The sequence below is a fragment of the Trematomus bernacchii genome, unplaced genomic scaffold, assembly GCF_902827165.1.
Source record: "Trematomus bernacchii unplaced genomic scaffold, fTreBer1.1, whole genome shotgun sequence".
NCBI classification, from domain to species: domain Eukaryota; kingdom Metazoa; phylum Chordata; class Actinopteri; order Perciformes; family Nototheniidae; genus Trematomus; species Trematomus bernacchii.
Window position 1 is genome coordinate 332,165 of NW_022987786.1, and position 27,410 is coordinate 359,574.

General features: G+C 42.0%; 2 protein-coding genes across 2 annotated transcripts in view; one reads left to right on the forward strand and one right to left on the reverse strand.

Annotated features, from left to right (window-relative positions):
* Positions 1 to 679: 679 nt before the first annotated feature.
* On the reverse strand, positions 680 to 15,799 carry cmtm6 (CKLF-like MARVEL transmembrane domain containing 6). Its single transcript, XM_034149521.1, has 5 exons — positions 15,663 to 15,799; positions 14,188 to 14,305; positions 5,046 to 5,222; positions 3,535 to 3,633; positions 680 to 3,152 (listed from the first exon to the last, which is right to left on the reverse strand). The coding sequence occupies exons 2-5, from the start codon at positions 14,296 to 14,298 to the stop codon at positions 3,003 to 3,005; spliced, it is 537 nt and encodes a 178-aa protein (XP_034005412.1). The 5' UTR covers positions 14,299 to 14,305; positions 15,663 to 15,799; the 3' UTR covers positions 680 to 3,002.
* Positions 15,800 to 17,725: 1,926 nt separating this feature from the next.
* The window catches only part of cpne4a (copine IVa), a 77,098-nt gene continuing 67,413 nt past the window's right edge, over positions 17,726 to 27,410 (forward strand). Inside the window, exon 1 of the mRNA XM_034149491.1 lies at positions 17,726 to 17,807. The gene's annotated coding sequence lies outside the window, so the exon portion shown is untranslated. The remainder of the gene's footprint in view (positions 17,808 to 27,410) is intronic.

Genomic DNA, 27,410 nt, shown 5'->3' on the forward strand with positions numbered 1-27,410 from the left:
AGGAAGTTATTAGATTGTAACTTCTAGTCCGCTTCACTTTTTGGGCATAAAAGTACAAATATTAGCAGAAAATCCTCTTCAAAATCAAAATTTAAAATGTGGCAAAACGTCATCATTTCCTTCATAAGACATTCAATTAAAAAAATACAAAGTGATTAAGACAGAAAACTGAGAGCGTGACGATCAGATGAAAAATATTGAAGAGTATAAAATCTTTACCAAATGCATCTCAGCTGTTAGGAATATATACTTCTGAAACAGCTTCTGGTACAGGTCTGAGTCTCAGGAGGAGCTGAGGAACATCTGCAGGTCTCAGGAGGAGCTGAGGAACATCTGCAGGTCTCAGGAGGAGCTGAGGAACATCTGCAGGTCTCAGGAGGAGCTGAGGAACATCTGCAGGTCTCAGGAGGAGCTGAGGAGAACTCACTGCTTCATTTCATTTTACAGACGCTAAGACACAAATCCACAAATTAAAGAAAAATAAAGCTTGTCTCACTGCTCCTGGGAGACCAGTGCAAGACCTGAATGGAAAGTATTAGAAGTATTCCTCATTTTATTATTAGCTGTTGCTCTGCTAGCTGCAGGCTGTTGCTCTGCTAGCTGTTGCTCTGCTAGCTGTTGCTCTGCTAGCTGCAGGCTGTTGCTCTGCTAGCTGTTGCTCTGCTAGCTGCAGGCTGTTGCTCTGCTAGCTGCAGGCTGTTGCTCTGCTGGCTGTTGCTCTGCTAGCTGCAGGCTGTTGCTCTGCTAGACGCTAACTGTTGCTCTCGTAGCTGCTAGCTGTTGCTCTGCTAGCTGCAGGCTGTTGCTCTGCTAGACGCTAACTGTTGCTCTCGTAGCTGCTAGCTGTTGCTCTGCTAGCTGCTAGCTGTTGCTCTGCTAGCTGCTAGCTGTTGCTCTGCTAGCTGCAGGCTGTTGCTCTGCTAGACGCTAACTGTTGCTCTCGTAGCTGCTAGCTGTTGCTCTGCTAGCTGTTGCTCTGCTAGCTGCAGGCTGTTGCTCTGCTAGACGCTAACTGTTGCTCTCGTAGCTGCTAACTGTTGCTCTGCTAGCTGTTGCTCTGCTAGCCGCTAGCTGTTGCTCTGCTAGCTGCAAACTGTTGCTCTCGTAGCTGCTAGCTGTTGCTCTGCTAGCTGTTGCTCTGCTAGCCGCTAGCTGTTGCTCTGCTAGCTGATAGCTGTTGCTCTGCTAGCCGCTAGCTGTTGCTCTGCTAGCTGATAGCTGTTGCTCTGCTAGCTGCAAACTGTTGCTCTGCTAGTTGTTGCTCTGCTAGTTGTTGCTCTGCTAGCTGTTGCTCTGCTAGCTGTTGCTCTGCTAGCTGATAGCTGTTGCTCTGCTAACTGCTAGGTGTTGCTCTGCTAGCTGCTGCTTGTGTCTTTTTGGGCTTTGAGGAAGTCAAATAATAATTTTGTGTTAAAATTATGATAAATGTTTTGATTTATAATTTCTTTAAAAACAACCACAATACATGCATATATTGATTTGATTGTTTAACATTTTGACTCAAAAGCAGAATATTTAGTGGTTCTGTTCTTCCTTTAAAAATATAGTTATTATAAAAACAGGAGAACATCTGCGTCTGTAGCTGCTGGTTTTAAAACTGTGACTTATTTGATTATTTAAAGGGTTATTATGTTCAGGACGTCAGGTCGGAGCCTCCTGTCATCTTATTCTATTTAACATGTTTAACTTCTCCTGCCTCGCCTGCACGTTTCTACTGTTTCTTCCTGCACTGCTTTCATTGTTGGTTTCATGTCTGATATATATTCATGTTGTGTTATCGGAGGCGCCTGGGACTTCAGATTCTCATTGTATATCTACACTGCACTGAAAAAACAAACTTCAATTGAATGTATCATTTCATCAAATTTCACATAACTGTATTAGGTTAGTTGGAAGCAATAATATTAAAGTTGAACCTGATATTTTGTATTTAAACTTAATATTATAGCTTTCTACTAACTTAATACATTCATAGTCTAGTTGCCAGCTTAGTGAACCCTGGAATGTTGAGTACCCCATGTTGTTAGAAATGTAACGTAGGGTCTCCAGCACATAGAAACTGCCGGATGCTAACCTGCATAATTTGGGCAATTAGCATAAGTTGGGTTGATTAGCATTAATTAGCAGTAGTATAGCCTATGTGGACAATAGTTAAAAAATTGCTGATTTGGGCAGTTGAGGAGTGGTTTTGGGGGTTATTGAGGAAGCTGAATCTATTTCGGAAAGCGGCATATCTGTACTCTCTGTGGGCTGATTACCATGTTGGACCATTGGATATAGAGAGCACAAGATGAACATTATTACCTCTACTGTGGACAATTATTTTCAGATAAATAAGCAATCTGTCCAATCCAGAGTTCCCTAAAGCTATCAAATCGTTCCAAAATTGGTCAAATCAGTAGTTGAGTGTACAAATATTGGCATTTTCCATTTAATAACTGCCATTTACGATCCTGATGGATAATTGATTCAGCGTCCTCAATAACCCCCAAAACCACAGCAAAACTGTCCAAATCAGCCATTTTTGAAATATTGTCCACATAGGCTATAATGCTGATTTACGCAATTATTGGCAATCCCTAAACCTTCAAAATCTATCAAAATCAGTCCACAGAGACTACAAATATAGGCATTTATGATCTTGAAAATGTCAGAAATGAACTCAGCATCCCCTAAATCACTCAGAAATTGTCCAAATCAGTTTTTTTAAACTATTGTCCCCATAGGCTATAATGCTAATTAACTCAACTTATGCTAATTGTGCAAATGTCCCAATATATGCAGGTCAGCATCCGGCAGTTTCTATGAGCTGGAGACCCTACTGTAAGTTTCTATCATAACACTTTGAGGTCCTGAACACCTCAGGGTTCACAGCAGGACTCCATGATGTGAAATCTGTTAACACATGTAATAAAAGTGAAGTCTCTTCAGTGTGTAGTTTCTGAGCCGATGAAGACTCTCATGTTAAAGGAATGGTGACTGACAGTAAAACACACAGAGACTTATTCTGGCGCGTTGAGTTTCTCCACCTCGGCCGGCGCAGCCACGCCTCCGTTACTCGTGTCCGGAGCGCTCATAGAGGGGAGGCCGCGAGTCTTGATGAAATATCCAACGTCTAAGAAAAACATCATCGTCGCCAGGAAACCAAACGCCTGCCAGAGGAGGAAGATATTCAATAAAAAAACATATACATATAAGCCTGAACATCCGAGAGAAAAGATCACCCTGACTAACGAGGAGAGAGGGAAAGAGGAGCTATAGAAAGGAAAGAGAATTTAGGGAAGGAGAGAAGGAGGTGAAGATGGGAACGATGAGGAAAGTGAAAGGTAGAGAAGGAAAGGAGAGGAGGTAAGGTTGGAAAGTAGGTAGTGAGGGGAGGAGACAGGGAGTGAGGATGGAAGGAAGGAGGTATAGAAGGAAAGGAGGAGGTGAAGATAGGAAGATGAGGAAAGTGAAAGGTAGAGAAGGAAAGGAGAGGAGGTAGGAAAGGGAAGAAGGAAGAAGGAAAGGATGAATGATTGGGATGCTTCTCACCACAGCAGTCATCTCCTCCTTGGAGCCCCCGTTGTCTGCAGCGAAGACGATGGAGGCGATGAGGAAGAGCAGACCCATGACAGCGGTGTACACAAAGTCCTGCACCACAGAAGAAGAACATCAAATTCACCTTTCTCTAAATGTCTGAATATCTCCATGGTTTGAGGTCATTATGGGACGGGCTTTGAGGTCGTTACGGGACGGGCTTTGAGGTCGTTACGGGACGGGCTTTGAGGTCGTTAGGGGACGGGCTTTGAGGTCGTTACGGGACGGGCTTTGAGGTCGTTACGGGACGGGCTTTGAGGTCGTTACGGGACGGGCTTTGAGGTCGTTACGGGACGGGCTCTGAGGTCGTTAGGGGACGGGCTTTGAGGTCGTTACGGGACGGGCTGTGAGGTCGTTACGGGACGGGCTTTGAGGTCGTTACGGGACGGGCTTTGAGGTCGTTACGGGACGGGCTTTGAGGTCGTTACGGGATGGGCTTTGAGGTCGTTACGGGATGGGCTTTGAGGTCGTTACGGGATGGGCTTTGAGGTCGTTACGGGACGGGCTGTGAGGTCGTTACGGGACGGGCTGTGAGGTCGTTACGGGACGGGCTTTGAGGTCATTATGGGATGGGCGACACGACGAGAAAAATATATCACGATTTTAATTAGAAGAAAAAAAAGGCAACATGTTTACAGTAAAAAAGTCTAAATTATATAGAAAGAAAAAAAGTGAAACGATCACCCTGACTAACGAGGAGAGAGGAAGAGAATAGGAGGTATAGAAGGAAAGGAGGATTTAGGGAAGGAAAGAAGGAGGTGAAGATGGGAACGATGAGGAAAGTGAAAGGTAGAGAAGGAAAGGAGAGGAGGTAGGTTGGAAAGTAGGTAGTAAGGGAGGAGACAGGGAGTGAGGAATGGAAGGAAAGAGGTATAGAAGGAAAGGAGGAGGTGAAGATGGAAAGGATGTGGTAGGAAGGGAAAAGATGAAGAACTAAAGGAGGAGGTAGGAAAGGAAAGAAGGAGATCAAGAAGGAAAGGATGGGAATATTTAGAGAAAAAAAGTTGGAATATTTAGAGAACAAATCTGAATATTACTTTAAAAAAAGTCGGAAAAGAGAAAAAAAAGTGGGACATTTTCCCATTTGCTATTTTAAGAAAATAATTCGGTAAAAAGTTTGAATATTTTGAGATGAAATAGTGTAAAAAAACGTCTTTCTTTGGAATATTTCAGGTAAAAACGGAATATGATGACTTGGATAGGAACATTTAAAAACATGGCTTATGGACCTCAGGGATAATGATAAGTAAACTGAATCTAAATGTGTCCTCGTGTATTTGAAGTTGGAAAACTATGACTGATACTGATGAAAACATTATATACACACACTGTATATAATAAATATATATATTTCCTAAAATGGTGGAAATATTTCTGTAGCAGCAGTGAAGCTCAGAGTCAGTCAGATTTACACAGACTGAGTTACAGAGATTCCAGCAGCTGGAATATTTAGGAATATTTCTCACCAGTTTGGGCCAGCAGCTGATTCCCACGCGGCCGTGCAGCGGCGTGGAGAGGAGGATGACGAGCAGCAGCGTGAAGAGGAAGGCCGTGCAGCTCACAAACTCAAAGAAATAAAGAGCGGAGCAACTGAGGCAGCTGGAAACCACCTCCTCCAGCACGAAGGCCACCAACGACAGCAGCTGGAACACAGCAAGATATTAATGTAACATCTGCATTAATAACAGCTGGAACACATCAAGATATTAACGTAACATCTGCATTAATAACAGCTGGAACACATCAATATATTAATGTAACATCTGCATTAATAACAGCTGGAACACATCAAGATATTAATGTAACATCTGCATTAATAACAGCTGGAACACATCAAGATATTAACGTAACATCTGCATTAATAACAGCTGGAACACATCAAGATATTAACGTAACATCTGCATTAATAACAGCTGGAACACATCAATATATTAACGTAACATCTGCATTAATAACAGCTGGAACACATCAAGATATTAACGTAACATCTGCATTAATAACAGCTGGAACACATCAATATATTAATGTAACATCTGCATTAATAACAGCTGGAACACATCAAGATATTAACGTAACATCTGCATTAATAACAGCTGGAACACATCAAGATATTAATGTAACATCTGCATTAATAACAGCTGGAACACATCAAGATATTAACGTAACATCTGCATTAATAACAGCTGGAACACATCAAGATATTAACGTAACATCTGCATTAATAACAGCTGGAACACATCAATATATTAATGTTAACATCTGCATTAATAACAGCTGGAACACATCAAGATATTATGTAACATCTGCATTAATAACAGCTGGAACACATCAAGATATTAACGTAACATCTGCATTAATAACAGCTGGAACACATCAAGATATTAACGTAACATCTGCATTAATAACAGCTGGAACACATCAAGATATTAACGTAACATCTGCATTAATAACAGCTGGAACACATCAAGATATTAATGTAACATCTGCATTAATAACAGCTGGAACACATCAATATATTAACGTAACATCTGCATTAATAACAGCCTGGAACACATCAAGATATTAACGTAACATCTGCATTAATAACAGCTTGGAACACATCAATATATTAATGTAACATCTGCATTAATAACAGCTGGAACACATCAAGATATTAATGTAACATCTGCATTAATAACAGCTGGAACACAGAGAGATATTAACGTAACATCTGCATTAATAACAGCTGGAACACATCAAGATATTAACGTAACATCTGCATTAATAACAGCTGGAACACATCAATATATTAATGTAACATCTGCATTAATAACAGCTGGAACACATCAAGATATTAATGTAACATCTGCATTAATAACAGCTGGAACACAGAGAGATATTAACGTAACATCTGCATTAATAACAGCTGGAACACATCAAGATATTAACGTAACATCTGCATTAATAACAGCTGGAACACATCAATATAATTAATGTACATCTTGCATTAATAACAGCTGGAACACATCAATATATTAACGTAACATCTGCATTAATAACAGCTGGAACACAGAGAGATATTAACGTAACATCTGCATTAATAACAGCTGGAACACAGAGAGATATTAATGTAACATCTGCATTAATAACAGCTGGAACACATCAAGATATTAATGTAACATCTGCATTAATAACAGCTGGAACACATCAATATATTAACATAACATCTGCATTAATAACAGCTGGAACACATCAATATATTAATGTAACATCTGCATTAATAACAGCTGGAACACATCAAGATATTAATGTAACATCTGCATTAATAACAGCTGGAACACATCAAGATATTAACATAACATCTGCATTAATAACAGCTGGAACACATCAAGATATTAATGTAACATCTGCATTAATAACAGCTGGAACACAGAGAGATATTAACGTAACATCTGCATTAATAACAGCTGGAACACATCAAGATATTAACGTAACATCTGCATTAATAACATCTGGAACACATCAATATATTAATGTAACATCTGCATTAATAACAGCTGGAACACATCAATATATTAATGTAACATCTGCATTAATAACAGCTGGAACACATCAAGATATTAATGTAACATCTGCATTAATAACAGCTGGAACACATCAATATATTACGTAACATCTGCATTAATAAACAGCTGGAACACAGAGAGATTTAACGTAACATCTGCATTAAATAACAGCTGGAACACAGTCAAGATATTAACGTAACATCTGGCATTAATAACATCTGGAACCATCAAGATATTAATGTAACATCTGCATTAGATAACAGCTGGAACACATCAAGATATTAACGTAACATCTGCATTAATAACATCTGGAACACATCATATATTAAGGTAACATCTGCATTAATAACAGCTGGAACACATCAAGATATTAATGTAACATCTGCATTAATAACAGCTGGAACACATCAATATATTAACGCTAACATCTGCATTAATAACAGCTGGAACACATCAAGAGATTAACGTAACATCTGCATTATAACAGCTGGAAGACATCAATATATTAACGTAACATCTGCATTAATAACAGCTGGAACACATCAATATATTAACGTAACCTCCTCCTCCAGCAGGATGGACAGAAGCTGAAACAAATCTAAATATATGTGTATCTAAACACACACACTTTGGGCGCGCCTGCACCACAATGAGTCAACAGGAAGAGAACCCCCCCCCCCCCCCCCCCCCCCCCCCCCAACAGTAACTAACCGACTCACAGACTTTAAACCCTTTTCAGCGTCTGGTCAGGAAACATTCAGCAGATGAAGCTCGCCTCTCAAAGTGCCAGAGAACTCAAACTAGTCGCTAAACAAAGGCTAAAAAGTCACAAGCTGCATCCTTAATGTGACAGAGCTTCATGTTGAGGAATATCAAAGCAGTTTCCCTCTCTGCTGGATATGTGTTTATATTCTGCTCAGTGAACGTCGGCTTGTTTCCTTCAAACCCACGCAGAGCAGCCGCTGGATCCGTGGAGAAAAGCTTCATGAATCATCTCCAAATATTAAGATACAAATAAGGTTAAAACTGAGGCTTTTTATGTTGAATTAAAGTGATTATCTGGACATCTGATGAATGACGTTGGACTATGAGAAACTGGAATTGTTCACATATTTAAAAAAGATTAAATATTCTACAAACTTTTCAGATATATTTATGCTTTCAGGTTGTTCTCGTACTTTGTGGATATTTTACACATTACATGACATGTTAGACGCTTTTATCCAAAGCCACTTACATAGAGAGGCGAAGTCCCTTCCTTTCCGGGACCTTATTTCAGAAAAAGTATGTATTGAAGTCAATGGGGAGAGAAAGATGATCTTTGGATCCCGTTTGAATTGTGCCATGAATTACACATATGATGTTTGATGATCTTAAATAATCATTTCCATGTCAAAAAAGTCACAGTTTGTCGTAAAACTGTTGAAATATAAGACTATGAAAAATACGCAACTAGAAAGACTACAAATCCCAGAGTCCCGGTCCCGCATGCTGGCTCTTAGGAACCGACTCACTCCCCTTGTGTGTATGCACAGCTCTCAACATGCCCAGACTTGGAGTGATTTTCACCTCTTTTTAATACTTTTCGCCTCATTTGATTGATTGATTGATTGATTGATTGAAAAGTTTATTAACAGCTTGTATATTGGGGTACAGTACAGTACAGCTCAAAACATACAATTGTTAAGGGGATGCAGACCAGAGAAAGACTTTCGTCTTGTTTACATCAGGGTCCCCCATTTCCAATTCATCATAAAGATTCTGAAAGAAAGAAGTGAGATGTGCCAACGTGACGGCCGTCTTGGTGTGTGGTGCGAGACGGGAGATGTAGGTCATTGAGCGCTTTCACACAAAAAAAGTGTTACTTCACAGTTTTAACGACACATTTGTATTTTGACTTGCAAAATTATCTTTAAATTGACAAACATCATATGTGTAATTCGCCATTGACTTCAATACATACTTTTTCTGAAATAAGGTCCCATGAGGGTCCACCGGAAGGGAGGGACTTAACCTCTCTATACACACAAGGGGAGTTAGTCGGTTCCTAAGAGCCAGCATGCGGGACCGGGACTCTGGGATTTGTAGTCTTTCTAGTTGCGTATTTTTCATAGTCTTATATTTCAACAGTTTTACGACAAACTGTGACTTTTTTGACATGGAAAATTATTTTTTTAAGATGACAAACATCATATGTGTAATTCATGGCACAATTCAAACGGACAGAAAGATAATCGTTCTCTCTCCCATTGACTTTAATACATTATTTTCCGAAATAAGGTCCCATGGGGCGGAAGTAGAAGGGCGGGACTTCGCCTCTCTATACTCAATACTGTGGACAATCCCCACGGAGCAGTTTTGGGGTGAAGCGTCTCAGGGACACAACGACATGCTGACTGCAGTGGGGTTTAACCGGTGCTCCCCTGACCAACAACCAGCGCACCAGGCCACTGCGTCACAGCCTCCACATATTTTTTCAATCATTTTCACATACATTTCATTTTTTGATTGCACTTATTCTTTGGAAATATCTTTACAACCCCGTTTATTTTTGGGAGCATTTTTTACTTTTCTGACATTTTAATCACTTTGCGGAGATTGTTCACATCATTTTTAGAATCGTTTTTGAAAAAAAGTCAACATATTTTTTGAATATTTTACACATACAATAATTTTGTGGAAATTGTTCAATAAAAATCCCAAATATTTGACAAATTTCTTTGCATATTTTTTTCATGTTAAATATAAATGTAAATGTTTATACATAAATATTTTTATATTTTTTAAGATGATTTTCAACTGTTTTAAAATATTTTTCAGATGTTTTTCACATATTTTTCGTATAAACCTTTCAGACATATTTGAAATACTTCCAGGTTGTCTTCCTCATACTTTTTGGATATTTCTCAGAAGTTTCCAACATAATTTGAAATAATTTTCAAATTTGTAATGATATTTTTCAAGATAATTTTCACATATTTTGCAGGAAATGCTGAAAAAGGTGAGACAGGACTTGTCCTAGCAGCAGATTACTTTCACAGAGTGGTATCAGATACTCCTCCCGCAGTAATCAGATTACTCGTCCTCAGAGAGCTGCTGAACTTTGATCACAGATGAAGTTTGACGACCAAGATTTTTTCCTCCGACTCACCGCAACATCCTCTTTCGGTCGACACTCAGAACCACAAGCCGCCTGCCGGACACTGAACACCCCCCCCCCACACACACACACACACACACACACCGGACACTGAACCCCCCACACACACACACACACACACCGGACACTGAGCCCCACACACACACACACACACACACAGTCACACCGGACACTGAGCCCCACACACACACACACACACAGTCACACCGGACACTGAGCCCCACACACACACACACACACAGTCACACCGGACACTGAGCCCCACACACACACACACACACACCACAACACCCCTCTCTGATGAAACAGGAGGGTCAGCAGATGTGTGCCAACTGTAGTTCTGGAGAACTTTCACTTCCTGTTCTGCAGCTTCCTGTTACTGAGGGGTCACTCTCTAAAAAGGTGGGATTCATCCACCGCTGGAAATAGTCCCCAGTACTTTTTCACATATGTTTCGGATATTTTCAACATTATTTTTAAAATTATTTTTCACATATTTTAATGGCATCTCTACAAACGTACCTTCCTTTATAAACCACTCGCACGTTTTGCACATATTTTCCTGACAAGGCGGATACAGTACATACTGATATACACCTGAACATCAGCAGGAGAGGACTCTTTAAAGTAGAGACACTACATACTGATATACACCTGAACATCAGCAGGAGAGGACTCTTTAAAGTAGAGACGCTACATACTGATATACACCTGAACATCAGCAGGAGAGGACTCTTTAAAGTAGAGACACTACATACTGATATACACCTGAACATCATCAGGAGAGGACTCTTTAAAGTAGAGACACTACATACTGATATACACCTGAACATCAGCAGGAGAGGACTCTTTAAAGTAGAGACACTACATACTGATATACACCTGAACATCAGCAGGAGAGGACTCTTTAAAGTAGAGACGCTACATACTGATATACACCTGAATATCAGCAGGAGAGGACTCTTTAAAGTAGAGACACTACATACTGATATACACCTGAACATCAGCAGGAGAGGACTCTTTAAAGTAGAGACACTACATACTGATAAACACTTGAACATCAGCAGGAGAGGACTCTTTAAAGTAGAGACACTACATACTGATATACACCTGAACATCAGCAGGAGAGGACTCTTTAAAGTAGAGACACTACATACTGATAAACACCTGAACATCAGCAGGAGAGGACTCTTTAAAGTAGAGACACTACATACTGATATACACCTGAACATCAGCAGGAGAGGACTCTTTAAAGTAGAGACACTACATACTGATATACACCTGAACATCAGCAGGAGAGGACTCTTTAAAAGTAGAGACACTACATACTGATATACAACCTGAACATCAGCAGGAGAGGACTCTTTAAAGTAGAGACGCTACATACTGATATACACCTGAACATCAGCAGGAGAGGACTCTTTAAAGTAGAGACACTACATACTGATAAACACTTGAACATCAGCAGGAGAGGACTCTTTAAAGTAGAGACACTACATACTGATATACACCTGAACATCAGCAGGAGAGGACTCTTTAAAGTAGAGACACTACATACTGATAAACACTTGAACATCAGCAGGAGAGGACTCTTTAAAGTAGAGACACTACATACTGATATACAACCTGAACATCAGCAGGAGAGGACTCTTTAAAGTAGAGACACTACATACTGATATACACCTGAACATCAGCAGGAGAGGACTCTTTAAAGTAGAGACGCTACATACTGATATACACCTGAACATCAGCAGGAGAGGACTCTTTAAAGTAGAGACACTACATACTGATATACACCTGAACATCATCAGGAGAGGACTCTTTAAAGTAGAGACACTACATACTGATATACACCTGAACATCAGCAGGAGAGGACTCTTTAAAGTAGAGACACTACATACTGATATACACCTGAACATCAGCAGGAGAGGACTCTTTAAAGTAGAGACACTACATACTGATATACACCTGAATATCAGCAGGAGAGGACTCTTTAAAGTAGAGACACTACATACTGATATACACCTGAACATCAGCAGGAGAGAACTCTTTAAAGTAGAGACACTACATACTGATATACACCTGAACATCAGCAGGAGAGGACTCTTTAAAGTAGAGACACTACATACTGATATACACCTGAACATCAGCAGGAGAGGACTCTTTAAAGTAGAGACACTCCATACTGATATACACCTGAACATCAGCAGGAGAGGACTCTTTAAAGTAGAGACACTACATACTGATATACACCAGAACATCAGCAGGAGAGGACTCTTTAAAGTAGAGACACTACATACTGATATACACCTGAACATCAGCAGGAGAGGACTCTTTAAAGTAGAGACACTACATACTGATATACACCTGAAGATCAGCAGGAGAGGACTCTTTAAAGTAGAGACACTACATACTGATATACACCTGAAGATCAGCAGGAGGACTCTTTAAAGTAGAGACACTACATACTGATATACACCTGAACATCAGCAGGAGAGGACTCTTTAAAGTAGAGACACTACATACTGATATACACCTGAACATCAGCAGGAGAGGACTCTTTAAAGTAGAGACACTACATACTGATATACACCTGAACATCAGCAGGAGAGGACTCTTTAAAGTAGAGACACTACATACTGATATACACCTGAACATCAGCAGGAGAGGACTCTTTAAAGTAGAGACACTACATACTGATATACACCTGAACATCAACAGGAGAGGACTCTTAAAAAGTAGAGACACTACATACTGATATACACCTGAACATCAGCAGGAGAGGACTCTTTAAAGTAGAGACACTACATACTGATATACACCTGAACATCAGCAGGAGAGGACTCTTTAAAGTAGAGACACTACATACTGATATACACCTGAACACTCAGCAGGAGAGGACTCTTTAAAGTAGAGACACTACATACTGATATACACATGAACATCAGCAGGAGAGGACTCTTTAAAGTAGAGACACTACATACTGAGATACACATGAACATCAGCAGGAGAGGACTCTTTAAAGTAGAGACACTACGTACTGATATACACCTGAACATCAGCAGGAGAGGACTCTTTAAAGTAGAGACACTACATACTGATATACACCTGAACATCAGCAGGAGAGGACTCTTTAAAGTAGAGACACTACATACTGAGATACACCTGAACATCAGCAGGAGAGGACTCTTTAAAGTAGAGACACTACATACTGATATACACCTGAACATCAGGAGGAGAGGACTCTTTAAGTAGAGACAACTACATACTGATATACACCTGAACATCAGCAGGAGAGGACTCTTTAAAGTAGAGACACTACATACTGATATACAACCTGAACATCAGCAGGAGAGGACTCTTTAAAGTAGAGACACTACACACTGATATACACCTGAACATCAGCATGAGAGGACTCTTTAAAGTAGAGACACTACATACTGATATACACCTGAACATCAGGAGGAGAGGACTCTTTAAAGTAGAGACACTACATACTGATATACACCTGAACATCAGCAGGAGAGGACTCTTAAAGTAGAGACACTACATACTGATATACACCTGAACATCAGCAGGAGAGGACTCTTTAAAGTAGAGACACTACATACTGATATACACCTGAACATCAGCAGGAGAGGACTCTTTAAAGTAGAGACACTACATACTGATATACACCTGAACATCAGCAGGAGAGGACTCTTTAAAGTAGAGACACTAGTGTGTGTTTAGTGTAAACCAGGAGGATCTGTGTGTTGAAAACACTGAACATGATGGTACCTGACATTAACAAACACACACACACACACACACACTTATATTCTGACAGGACCATGCATGGTCAGAATTAAGGTCTGTTGTTGATGTAGCATTTGGAAGAAATAAGGGGGTCTTTGAACTCACCACTTGCAGGACTTTGAGAGCGAAGCGGACTCTGTCCAGGTTGTCTGAGGGGACGCTGAAGCAGGAGGACTTGGGGTTTGGGGCCGTGGTGGGGGAGTAAACCTCCGTCATGATGGATCTGAGGACACCAGAGAGGGAACAAGTACACACATCCTTTACTCAAGTAGAGGTACAGATACTCGTGTTTAAACATACTCTGGTAAAAGTAGAAGTACTGACTAAACTTCTTTACTCAAGTTAAAGTAAAGAGGGCTTTGAAATGTACTAAAGTAAAAAGTACCCATAACTAGCAGCTGTTTTAAAGAGTACCTGACCTCCCTTTATATGAATATTACAATAATGTCATTTACTCAAGTACAAGATCTGAGTACTTCCACTGATATTAAAGTACACGATCTGAGTACTTCTACTCTTACTCAAGTACAAGATCTGAGTACTTCCACTGTTACTCAAGTACAAGATCTGAGTACTTCTACTTTTACTCAAGTACAAGATCTGAGTACTTCTACTGTTACTCTAGTACAATATCTGAGTACTTCTACTTTTACTCAAGTACAACATCTGAGTACTTCTACTTTTACTCAAGTAGAAGATCTGAGTACTTCTACTTTTACTGTAACAGAGTATTACTACACTCTTTTTCCTAGTACACAGATCGTGTACTTGAGTAACAGTGGAAGTACTCAGATCGTGTACTTCAGCAACAGTGGAATTACTCAGATGGTGTACTTGAGTAACAGTAGTACTTCAGTAACAGTGGAAGTACTCAGATATTGTACTTCAGTAACAGTGGAAGTACTCAGATCGTGTACTTTAGTATCAGTGGAAGTACTCAGATCGTGTACTTGAGTAACAGTAGTACTTCAGTAACAGTAGAAGTACTCAGATATTGTACTTCAGTAACAGTGGAAGTACTCAGATCGTGTACTTTAGTATCAGTGGAAATACTCAGATCGTGTACTTGAGTAACAGTAGTACTTCAGTAACAGTGGAAGTACTCAGATCGTGTACTTTAGTATCAGTGGAAATACTCAGATCGTGTACTTGAGTAACAGTAGTACTTCAGTAACAGTGGAAGTACTCAGATCGTGTACTTTAGTATCAGTGGAAATACTCAGATCGTGTACTTGAGTAACAGTAGTACTTCAGTAACAGTGGAAGTACTCAGATCGTGTACTTGTATCTGAAAGGGAATCCCACGCGCAGACTCGTTAAAGTGTTGCGTTCAGGGACCTGTTCTGAGACTCAGATGGAGAACTTGTTGTGGTATTGTTCTAAAAAGTGTTCCTCTGAAGTTCTGCTCTTTAGAGACACGATGTCTAACATGACATTGAGAGATGTAACGCACTCTGGATCAGGAAGTAGAGTTTAATCCTGATTCTAATTGTAATGTTAGCCTCAAATCTGCTCAACTCAAACAGGAAGTTTTAGAAACCGGAAGAAGGTAAACACGCGTGTTTCAGGTATGAACTCACCTTTCAGCTGTCAGGGGGAGAACGTTTCCAGCTGGGAGAATAACAAAGTTCAACTTGTTGCTTTGTTTCTGCTGCGCGACTGACTCCTGACACACTTCCGCATTCACTGTATTCTGTGAAGCCACATGGAAGAAGAAGAAGAGCGGCTTCCGGTCCAACCCTGTCAGAATAAAGTACTTTTCAATGTAAGGTGAGATCCACTGACCCCTCGTCCCAGCAGCAGAGATCAGACATCGCACCTGCATCAGAGGTACAATACAACACATTACAGGGGTACACATCAGCAGCAGAAGGTACACACAATACACAACACAGTGAACACTAATCAATAAAGAAGGGTATTCATCTATAGAGTATACTGGATATTGAATACACAATACAAATATACAGAATCAAAGTACATTATGCTTGTTCAGCCTATCAAAACTCACAAAATGTAAACATTGAATACAAAATACACTTTACAATTAGTTAGAGAAGTACTCAGATCATGTACTAGAGTAACAGTAGAAGTACTCAGATCATGTACTAGAGTAACAGTAGAAGTACTCAGATCTTGTACTTGAGTAAAAGTAGAAGTACTCAGATATTGTACTAGAGTAACAGTAGAAGTACTCAGATCTTGTACTTGAGTAAAAGTAGAAGTACTCAGATCTTGTACTTCAGTAAATGTAGAAGTACTCAGATCTTGTACTTGAGTAAAAGTAGAAGTACTCAGATCTTGTACTTCAGTAAATGTAGAAGTACTCAGATCTTGTACTTGAGTAAAAGTAGAAGTACCAGAGTGTAGGAATACTCTGTTACAGTAAAAGTCCTGCATTCAAAATGTTCCTCAAGTAAAAGTAGAAAAGTATTCTCATCATCATTAATCTGTAAAGTAACTAAAGGTATGAAATACATGTAGTGGAGTAAAAGTACATAGTAGCACAACATGGTACCTCAAGAGAGTACTTAAGTACAGTACTTGAGTAAATGTACTAAGTCACTCCCCCCCCTCTGGAAAACATATTCTTTAAAGGTCTCCTAATATTTGTATCATTATTATAGTTAATGTATTTATTGAACAACTCATGGATCCCCTTTTATTCTGAAATGCAACAGGTTGGCTTCCTGTCTGATGTTATTGAACGTCACTTCAGAGTCCCTGAACGCATCACACGCCTTAAAACAGCGATGTTTGGAAAATGTGAAACCTGTGTTTTCTATTCAGGTGCGTTCAGGTGCTGCAGTAAATAATAAGAATACATTCAAAGAAGCATTGACACACAAGAAATACATGTTGGTACAAAACAGTTTTAATGTTACTGTATGTTTGTATCTGTTTGTCTCATATATAATATCATCTGTATTATTAGAGTATTCTATAAATACTTTCTCCATTTCAGATTCATACTTTATTTATCCTTAGTTTGGATTCTGTGACAGCTGCTAACTCTTCCTCTCTCCTCTTCCTCTCTCAGCTGCTAACTCTTCCTCTCTCCTCTTCCTCTCTCAGCTGCTAACTCTTCCTCTCTCCTCTTCCTCTCTCAGCTGCTAAATCTTTAGAATAAAATACAAATAAAATAAAAATATACGATTATATTTCTACAAAAAGAAATATAGTAATAATAATAATAATAAATAATAATAATAATAATAATAATAATAATATAATAATAATAATAATAATAATAATAATAATAATAATAATAATAATAATAATAATAATAATAATAATACAAATAAAAAATGATTGTTATTTGTATTATTATTAAAATCATTAAAATCTTTAATACGGATTTTTAAAATTATGAATTTTATTGTTATTATTATTCTTAATAATAAACATTGGTATTTCCCAAATAAACCCACATGTGCACGTTTGGTTGTCCTGCAGGAGGTGCTGCAGCTTCTCTCCTCTTCCTCTCTCCTCTTCCTCCCTCCTCCTCCTCCTCTTCCTCCCCCCCCCCCCCCCCCCCCCCCCCCCCCCCCCCGCTGTGAGAGGCTTCCCCGGTATAACGCTGTTGGAGGAGCTGGCGGCTGTAAAGGCTCTCCAGCAGCCGGAGGAGGAGGACGAAGAGGAGGAGGAAGATGAGTGTGACTCTCAGCTGAAACTCAAACTTTGTCTCCTCCCTGCGAGCGGCTGCTTCATGCGTCTCTGAGAAGGTAAGCACACTTTTATTCACAATCATCTTGCAATCCACTTATTTATCTAAATACTTATCACCGCAACAAACCCTATTTAATTTAGACTTAATGTACGTTATTTAATTTCATATTCTGTTCTTGTCCATATCATATTCTGTTCACATATAGACTATTTGCACTATTTGTATTCTTGTATGGTATTATATATGTTGCTTTGCTGGAGGAGCTCAGCTCAGGAGAATTTCATTACCATTCACCGAAGCTTTGAGCAGATGATAACACCTCTGGATCTGTTTGACTGATATCTGCATCCTCCTGCGCGGCTGCTCCAATCTCTCAGAATCAGTGATATTTCATTCATCAGTAAATACTGTGAGGAGACACAGATCCTCTTTGTGGAGTGAGTGTGATATCTGATCTATTTCCTCTCAGTCAGCGGTGCACCTTTAAACAAATACAGAATGGATTTATTTATTTTAAAATTACTCAGATTTGTGTGATTTGTGATTTTGTTGGAGACATGAAGGTCGGAGAATCTGGTTTATGTTGTGAGCTGATGCAGAGCTATGTGACACGATAAGGAAACCTCATTCCTCCATGCAGGACTACACGGGTCAGCTGGTGTGGCTGCATGTTGACTTGGAGGATATTACAATCACGAAAATCTGATATATCTGTTGATATTTCTCAGGTTGTCCCAAAAGTCTTAGAGCTTCGGATCAGGTGTATATCAGTATGTAGTGTCTCTACTTTAAAGAGTCCTCTCCTGCTGATGTTCAGGTGTATATCAGTATGTAGTGTCTCTACTTTAAAGAGTCCTCTCCTGCTGATGTTCAGGTGTATATCAGTATGTAGTGTCTCTACTTTAAAGAGTCCTCTCCTGCTGATGTTCAGGTGTATATCAGTATGTAGTGTCTCTACTTTAAAGAGTCCTCTCCTGCTGATGTTCAGGTGTATATCAGTATGTAGTGTCTCTACTTTAAAGAGTGCTCTGCTGATGATGTTCAGGTGTATATCAGTATGTAGTGTCTCTACTTTAAAGAGTCCTCTCCTGATGATGTTCAGGTGTATATCAGTATGTAGTGTCTCTACTTTAAAGAGTCCTCTCCTGCTGATGTTCAGGTGTATATCAGTATGTAGTGTCTCTACTTTAAAGAGTCCTCTCCTGCTGATGTTCAGGTGTATATCAGTATGTAGTGTCTCTACTTTAAAGAGTCCTCTCCTGCTGATGTTCAGGTGTATATCAGTATGTAGTGTCTCTACTTTAAAGAGTCCTCTCCTGCTGATGTTCAGGTGTATATCAGTATGTAGTGTCTCTACTTTAAAGAGTCCTCTCCTGCTGATGTTCAGGTGTATATCAGTATGTCGTGTCTCTACTTTAAAGAGTCCTCTCCTGCTGATGTTCAGGTGTATATCAGTATGTAGTGTCTCTACTTTAAAGAGTCCTCTCCTGCTGATGTTCAGTGTATATCAGTATGTAGTGTCTCTACTTTAAAGAGTCCTCTCCTGCTGATGTTCAGGTGTATATCAGTATGTAGTGTCTCTACTTTAAAGAGTCCTCTCCTGCTGATGTTCAGGTGTATATCAGTATGTAGTGTCTCTACTTTAAAGAGTCCTCTCCTGCTGATGTTCAGGTGTATATCAGTATGTAGTGTCTCTACTTTAAAGAGTGCTCTGCTGATGATGTTCAGGTGTATATCAGTATGTAGTGTCCTCTACTTTAAAGAGTCCTCTCCTGATGATGTTCAGGTGTATATCAGTATGTAGTGTTCTCTACTTTAAAGAGTCCTCTCCTGCTGATGTTCAGGTGTATATCAGTATGTAGTGTCTCTACTTTAAAGAGTCCTCTCCTGCTGATGTTCAGGTGTATATCAGTATGTAGTGTCTCTACTTTAAAGAGTCCTCTCCTGCTGATGTTCAGGTGTATATCAGTATGTAGTGTCTCTACTTTAAAGAGTCCTCTCCTGCTGATGTTCAGGTGTATATCAGTATGTAGTGTCTCTACTTTAAAGAGTCCTCTCCTGCTGATGTTCAGGTGTATATCAGTATGTCGTGTCTCTACTTTAAAGAGTCCTCTCCTGCTGATGTTCAGGTGTATATCAGTATGTAGTGTCTCTACTTTAAAGAGTCCTCTCCTGCTGATGTTCAGGTGTATATCAGTAATGTCGTGTCTCTACTTTAAAGAGTCCTCTCCTGCTGATGTTCAGGTGTATATCAGTATGTAGTGTCTCTACTTTAAAGAGTCCTCTCCTGCTGATGTTCAGGTGTATATCAGTATGTAGTGTCTCTACTTTAAAGAGTCCTCTCCTGCTGATGTTCAGGTGTATATCAGTATGTAGTGTCTCTACTTTAAAGAGTCCTCTCCTGCTGATGTTCAGGTGTATATCAGTATGTAGTGTCTCTACTTTAAAGAGTCCTCTCCTGCTGATGTTCAGGTGTATATCAGTATGTAGTGTCTCTACTTTAAAGAGTCCTCTCCTGCTGATGTTCAGGTGTATATCAGTATGTAGTGTCTCTACTTTAAAGAGTCCTCTCCTGCTGATGCTCAGGTGTATATCAGTATGTAGTGTCTCTACTTTAAAGAGTCCTCTCCTGCTGATGTTCAGGTGTATATCAGTATGTAGTGTCTCTACTTTAAAAAGTCCTCTCCTGCTGATGTTCAGGTGTATATCAGTATGTAGTGTCTCTACTTTAAAGAGTCCTCTCCTGCTGATGCTCAGGTGTATATCAGTATGTAGTGTCTCTACTTTAAACAGTCCTCTCCTGCTGATGTTCAGGTGTATATCAGTATGTAGTGTCTCTACTTTAAAGAGTCCTCTCCTGCTGATGTTCAGGTGTATATCAGTATGTAGTGTCTCTACTTTAAAGAGTCCTCTCCTGCTGATGTTCAGGTGTATATCAGTATGTAGTGTCTCTACTTTAAAAAGTTCTCTCCTGCTGATGTTCAGGTGTATATCAGTATGTAGTGTCTCTACTTTAAAGAGTCCTCTCCTGCTGATGTTCAGGTGTATATCAGTATGTAGTGTCTCTACTTTAAAGAGTCCTCTCCTGCTGATGTTCAGGTGTATATCAGTATGTAGTGTCTCTACTTTAAAGAGTCCTCTCCTGCTGATGTTCAGGTGTATATCAGTATGTAGAGTCTCTACTTTAAAGAGTCCTCTCCTGCTGATGTTCAGGTGTATATCAGTATGCAGTGTCTCTACTTTAAAGAGTCCTCTCCTGCTGATGTTCAGGTGTATATCAGTATGTAGTGTCTCTACTTTAAAGAGTCCTCTCCTGCTGATGTTCAGGTGTATATCAGTATGTAGTGTCTCTACTTTAAAGAGTCCTCTCCTGCTGATGTTCAGGTGTATATCAGTATGTAGTGTCTCTACTTTAAAGAGTCCTCTCCTGCTGATGTTCAGGTGTATATCAGTATGTGGTGTCTCTACTTTAAAGAGTCCTCTCCTGCTGATGTTCAGGTGTATATCAGTATGTAGTGTCTCTACTTTAAAGAGTTCTCTCCTGCTGATGTTCAGGTGTATATCAGTATGTAGTGTCTCTACTTTAAAGAGTCCTCTCCTGCTGATGTTCAGGTGTATATCAGTATGTAGTGTCTCTACTTTAAAGAGTCCTCTCCTGCTGATGTTCAGGTGTATATCAGTATGTAGTGTCTCTACTTTAAAGAGTCCTCTCCTGCTGATGTTCAGGTGTATATCAGTATGTAGTGTCTCTACTTTAAAAAGTCCTCTCCTGCTGATGTTCAGGTGTATATCAGTATGTAGTGTCTCTACTTTAAAGAGTCCTCTCCTGCTGATGTTCAGGTGTATATCAGTATGTAGTGTCTCTACTTTAAAGAGTCCTCTCCTGCTGATGTTCAGGTGTATATCAGTATGTAGTGTCTCTACTTTAAAGAGTCCTCTCCTGCTGATGTTCAGGTGTATATCAGTATGTAGAGTCTCTACTTTAAAGAGTCCTCTCCTGCTGATGTTCAGGTGTATATCAGTATGTAGTGTCCTCTACTTTAAAGAGTCCTCTCCTGCTGATGTTCAGGTGTATATCAGTATGTAGTGTCTCTACTTTAAAGAGTCCTCTCCTGCTGATGTTCAGGTGTATATCAGTATGTGGTGTCTCTACTTAAAGAGTCCTCTCCTGCTGATGTTCAGGTGTATATCAGTATGTAGTGTCTCTACTTTAAAGAGTTCTCTCCTGCTGATGTTCAGGTGTATATCAGTATGTAGTGTCTCTACTTTAAAGAGTCCTCTCCTGCTGATGTTCAGGTGTATATCAGTATGTAGTGTCTCTACTTTAAAGAGTCCTCTCCTGCTGATGTTCAGGTGTATATCAGTATGTAGTGTCTCTACTTTAAAGAGTCCTCTCCTGCTGATGTTCAGGTGTATATCAGTATGTAGTGTCTCTACTTTAAAAAGTCCTCTCCTGCTGATGTTCAGGTGTATATCAGTATGTAGTGTCTCTACTTTAAAGAGTCCTCTCCTGCTGATGTTCAGGTGTATATCAGTATGTAGTGTCTCTACTTTAAAAGAGTCCTCTCCTGCTGATGTTCAGGGTGTATATCAGTATGTAGTGTCTCTACTTTAAAGAGTCCTCTCCTGCTGATGTTCAGGTGTATATCAGTATGTAGAGTCCTCTACTTTAAAGAGTCCTCTCCTGCTGATGTTCAGGTGTATATCAGTATGTAGTGTCTCTACTTTAAAGAGTCCTCTCCTGCTGATGTTCAGGTGTATATCAGTATGTAGTGTCTCTACTTTAAAGAGTCCTCTCCTGCTGATGTTCAGGTGTATATCAGTATGTGGTGTCTCTACTTTAAATAGTCCTCTCCTGCTGATGTTCAGGTGTATATCAGTATGTAGTGTCTCTACTTTAAAGAGTCCTCTCCGGCTGATGTTCAGGTGTATATCAGTATGTAGTGTCTCTACTTAAAGAGTCCTCCTCCGGCTGATGTTCAGAGTGTATATCAGTATGTAGTGTCTCTACTTTAAAGAGTCCTCTCCTGCTGATGTTCAGGTGTATATCAGTATGTAGTGTCTCTACTTTAAAGAGTCCTCTCCGGCTGATGTTCAGGTGTATATCAGTATGTAGTGTCTCTACTTTAAAGAGTCCTCTCCTGCTTGATGTTTTGAACACATCTTCCTCTATGAAGGGACGTCATCGTCAGTTCCAGATTTATTTTTAGATGAGATTCATTCAACTCATTTAAAATAACTCTGGTAGTTGACAGTTATTTTTACAGCAGGTGATAATAACCGCGTTCACACCAAGTACTTTGCCGTACTCAGTGCTGGCACTTATGACCCCAGGGCACTTAGTACAGATCGCGTTCACACTGGAATAAGTTCCCTGAGGGAAGATTATGCAAATGAGCCGCTGACGTCACTTCTTCTTCTTCTGCTTTGGGTTTACTGGCAGGCCGCAAACCACTTCACGGCGTATACTGCCACCCGGAGTCCCCGGCCGGAAGTCCCCGGAGTTGGGGAAGGCTTCAGTAGAAGCTGCTGGGACTCCCAGCAGCTTCTACTGAAGCCTTCAGAGTAAATCGCCAGAACGCCGACACCTCCTCATCTCCACCGCTCCCATGTTTTATTTTGTGTTGCCATAAGTTAGTCTCTCTGCGTTTGTGCGCTGGGCGAATGCTAATGCTAATAATGCTAATGCCAGGATAATAAAATGGCGGCTCTACAAAACATTTCAGAGTTGTACGGGGCGTGGTTTGCAATTCGCCCAGCCAACCAGAACTGGGGCACTTTTTTCCCCCAGGAAAGTACGATCTCTCAGCAGGCACTAAACATGGGGGTAAAAGTTCCCGAGATGAAGTGCTCTTTTTGGTGTGAATGCGACATCAGGGGTACTAACAGAACTAAACGCAAAAAGTACGGTGAAAAGTACTCCAGTGTGAACGCGGCTAATGAGAGTCACAGTTACTCATCAAACAGCTGATCATGATGTTGCTGTCTCTAAAGCAACAGCTGCTGAGGATCATGGGTAATGTAGTTTTTAGAGCCGGTGAAAGACTAAACGAGGGGAAAAAATTATTTGAACTTTATTTTTAACCAATGCAATTAAAATCTCTTAAGGGTTCGACCGTGGTCTCCCAGCTGTGTGCGTCACTCTTTAGTGTCCCCTGGTCTCCAGCTGTGTGCGTCACTCTTTAGTGTCCCCTGGTCTCCCAGCTGTGTGCGTCACTCTTTAGTGTCCCCTGGTCTCCAGCTGTGTGCGTCACTCTTTAGTGTCCCCTGGTCTCTCAGCTGTGTGTGTCACTCTTAGTGTCCCCTGGTCTCCCAGCTGTGTGCGTCACTCTTTAGTGTCCCCTGGTCTCCCAGCTGTGTGCGTCACTCTTTAGTGTCCCCTGGTCTCCAGCTGTGTGCGTCACTCTTTAGTGTCCCCTGGTCTCCAGCTGTGTGCGTCACTCTTTAGTGTCCCCTGGTCTCCAGCTGTGTGCGTCACTCTTTAGTGTCCCTTGGTCTCCCAGCTGTGTGCGTCACTCTTTAGTGTCCCCTGATCTCCCAGCTGTGTGCGTCACTCTTTAGTGTCCCCTGGTCTCCAGCTGTGTGCGTCACTCTTTAGTGTCCCCCTGGTCTCCAGCTGTGTGCGTCACTCTTTAGTGTCCCCTGGTCTCCCAGCTGTGTGCGTCACTCTTTAGTGTCCCCTGGTCTCCCAGCTGTGTGCGTCACTCTTTAGTGTCCCCTGGTCTCCCAGCTGTGTGCGTCACTCTTTAGTGTCCCCTGGTCTCCCAGCTGTGTGCGTCACTCTTTAGTGTCCCCTGGTCTCCCAGCTGTGTGCATCACTCTTTAGTGTCCCCTGGTCTCCCAGCTGTGTGCGTCACTCTTTAGTGTCCCCTGGTCTCCCAGCTGTGTGCGTCACTCTTTATTGTCCCCTGGTCTCCCAGCTGTGTGCGTCACTCTTTAGTGTCCCCTGGTCTCCCAGCTGTGTGCGTCACTCTTTAGTGTCCCCTGGTCTCCAGCTGTGTGCGTCACTCTTTAGTGTCCCCTGGTCTCCCAGCTGTGTGCGTCACTCTTTAGTGTCCCCTGGTCTCCCAGCTGTGTGTGTCACTTTTTAGTGTCCCCTGGTCTCCCAGCTGTGTGCATCACTCTTTAGTGTCCCCTGGTCTCCCAGCTGTGTGCGTCACTCTTTAGTGTCCCCTGGTCTCCCAGCTGTGTGCGTCACTCTTTAGTGTCCCCTGGTCTCCAGCTGTGTGCGTCACTCTTTAGTGTCCCCTGGTCTCCAGCTGTGTGCGTCACTCTTTAGTGTCCCCTGGTCTCCCAGCTGTGTGCGTCAGTCTTTAGTGTCCCCTGGTCTCCCAGCTGTGTGCGTCACTTTTTAGTGTCCCCTGGTCTCCCAGCTGTGTGCATCACTCTTTAGTGTCCCCTGGTCTCCCAGCTGTGTGCGTCACTCTTTAGTGTCCCCTGGTCTCCCAGCTGTGTGCGTCACTCTTTAGTGTCCCCTGGTCTCCAGCTGTGTGCGTCACTCTTTAGTGTCCCCTGGTCTCTCAGCTGTGTGTGTCACTCTTTAGTGTCCCCTGGTCTCCCAGCTGTGTGCGTCACTCTTTAGTGTCCCCTGGTCTCCAGCTGTGTGCGTCACTCTTTAGTGTCCCCTGGTCTCCAGCTGTGTGCGTCACTCTTTAGTGTCCCCTGGTCTCCAGCTGTGTGCGTCACTCTTTAGTGTCCCTTGGTCTCCCAGCTGTGTGCGTCACTCTTTAGTGTCCCCTGATCTCCCAGCTGTGTGCGTCACTCTTTAGTGTCCCCTGGTCTCCAGCTGTGTGCGTCACTCTTTAGTGTCCCCTGGTCTCCAGCTGTGTGCGTCACTCTTTAGTGTCCCCTGGTCTCCCAGCTGTGTGCGTCACTCTTTAGTGTCCCCTGGTCTCCCAGCTGTGTGCGTCACTCTTAGTGTCCCCTGGTCTCCCAGCTGTGTGCGTCACTCTTTAGTGTCCCCTGGTCTCCCAGCTGTGTGCGTCACTCTTTAGTGTCCCCTGGTCTCCCAGCTGTGTGCATCACTCTTTAGTGTCCCCCTGGTCTCCCCAGCTGTGTGCGTCACTCTTTAGTGTCCCCTGGTCTCCCAGCTGTGTGCGTCACTCTTTATTGTCCCCTGGTCTCCCAGCTGTGTGCGTCACTCTTTAGTGTCCCCTGGTCTCCCAGCTGTGTGCGTCACTCTTTAGTGTCCCCTGGTCTCCAGCTGTGTGCGTCACTCTTTAGTGTCCCCTGGTCTCCCAGCTGTGTGCGTCACTCTTTAGTGTCCCCTGGTCTCCCAGCTGTGTGTGTCACTTTTTAGTGTCCCCTGGTCTCCCAGCTGTGTGCATCACTCTTTAGTGTCCCCTGGTCTCCCAGCTGTGTGCGTCACTCTTTAGTGTCCCCTGGTCTCCCAGCTGTGTGCGTCACTCTTTAGTGTCCCCTGGTCTCCAGCTGTGTGCGTCACTCTTTAGTGTCCCCTGGTCTCCAGCTGTGTGCGTCACTCTTTAGTGTCCCCTGGTCTCCCAGCTGTGTGCGTCAGTCTTTAGTGTCCCCTGGTCTCCCAGCTGTGTGCGTCACTTTTTAGTGTCCCCTGGTCTCCCAGCTGTGTGCGTCACTCTTTAGTGTCCCCTGGTCTCCCAGCTGTGTGCGTCACTCTTTAGTGTCCCCTGGTCTCCCAGCTGTGTGCGTCACTCTTTAGTGTCCCCTGGTCTCCCAGCTGTGTGCGTCACTCTTTAGTGTCCCCTGGTCTCCCAGCTGTGTGCGTCACTTTTTAGTGTCCCCTGGTCTCCCAGCTGTGTGCGTCACTCTTTAGTGTCCCCTGGTCTCCCAGCTTGTGTGCGTCACTCTTTAGTGTCCCCTGGTCTCCCAGCTGTGTGCGTCACTCTTTAGTGTCCCCTGGTCTCCCAGCTGTGTGCGTCACTCTTTAGTGTCCCCTGGTCTCCCAGCTGTGTGCGTCACTCTTTAGTGTCCCCTGGTCTCCCAGCTGTGTGCGTCACTCTTTAGTGTCCCCTGGTCTCTCAGCTGTGTGCTTCACTTTTTAGTGTCCCCTGGTCTCCCAGCTGTGTGCGTCACTCTTTAGTGTCCCCTGGTCTCCCAGCTGTGTGCGTCACTCTATAGGAAGTGTCTTTGATGGTTGTAACGTGTTGCTCCTGAGCAGAACAGTTCCTCTCCAGCTGCTCGGTGTACCTCCTGGTGGATCTCAGCTTCAGACTCAGAGAGGTGGAATCTGATTCCTCGCTGCAGTCCGTCGGTAACTTGATCCTCCTGCTTTAACTCTGTTAGAGATAGCAGATATTACAGAGGCTGTTTGTGGTTCTGTTGCTCCTGCATCTGTGATGGGTTGCAGGGGGGGAATGGGGTAGTGCTGATGTGATAATGGAGGGGGGGGAGGTTGTGGTCGGAGGTCCTCTTCCTGTTTCTGAGTCACACTGAGTGATACACAGCTCATCTGCTTGATTGATCTCCTAACTGCTGATAACATACAGGAAATACAACGACTGGTCAGAATTGTATTTGTCAATCAGTCAGTGAACGTCTGTAACGGAGAGGACACAGATTTATTTCAGACTTCCTGTCCCGCCCCCTGTTTAGTTATTTGACCCATATTTAGATTGAAATGAGACTGACAGGAAGTTGTTTTAACTGCATGGATCTGTGTAATGGGTTAGCATCAGATCTG

Coding starts and splice junctions, on each gene's coding strand:
- cmtm6 (XM_034149521.1), bottom strand. CDS start 14,298: ATGACGGAGGTTTACTCCCCCACCACGGCCCCAAACCCCAAGTCCTCC. Junction 5,223..14,187: donor CTCTCAAAGTCCTGCAAGTG/GTGAGTTCAAAG, acceptor GCTGTGTTCCAG/CTGCTGTCGTTGGTGGCCTT. Junction 3,634..5,045: donor TCAGCTGCTGGCCCAAACTG/GTGAGAAATATT, acceptor TCTGTGGTGCAG/GACTTTGTGTACACCGCTGT.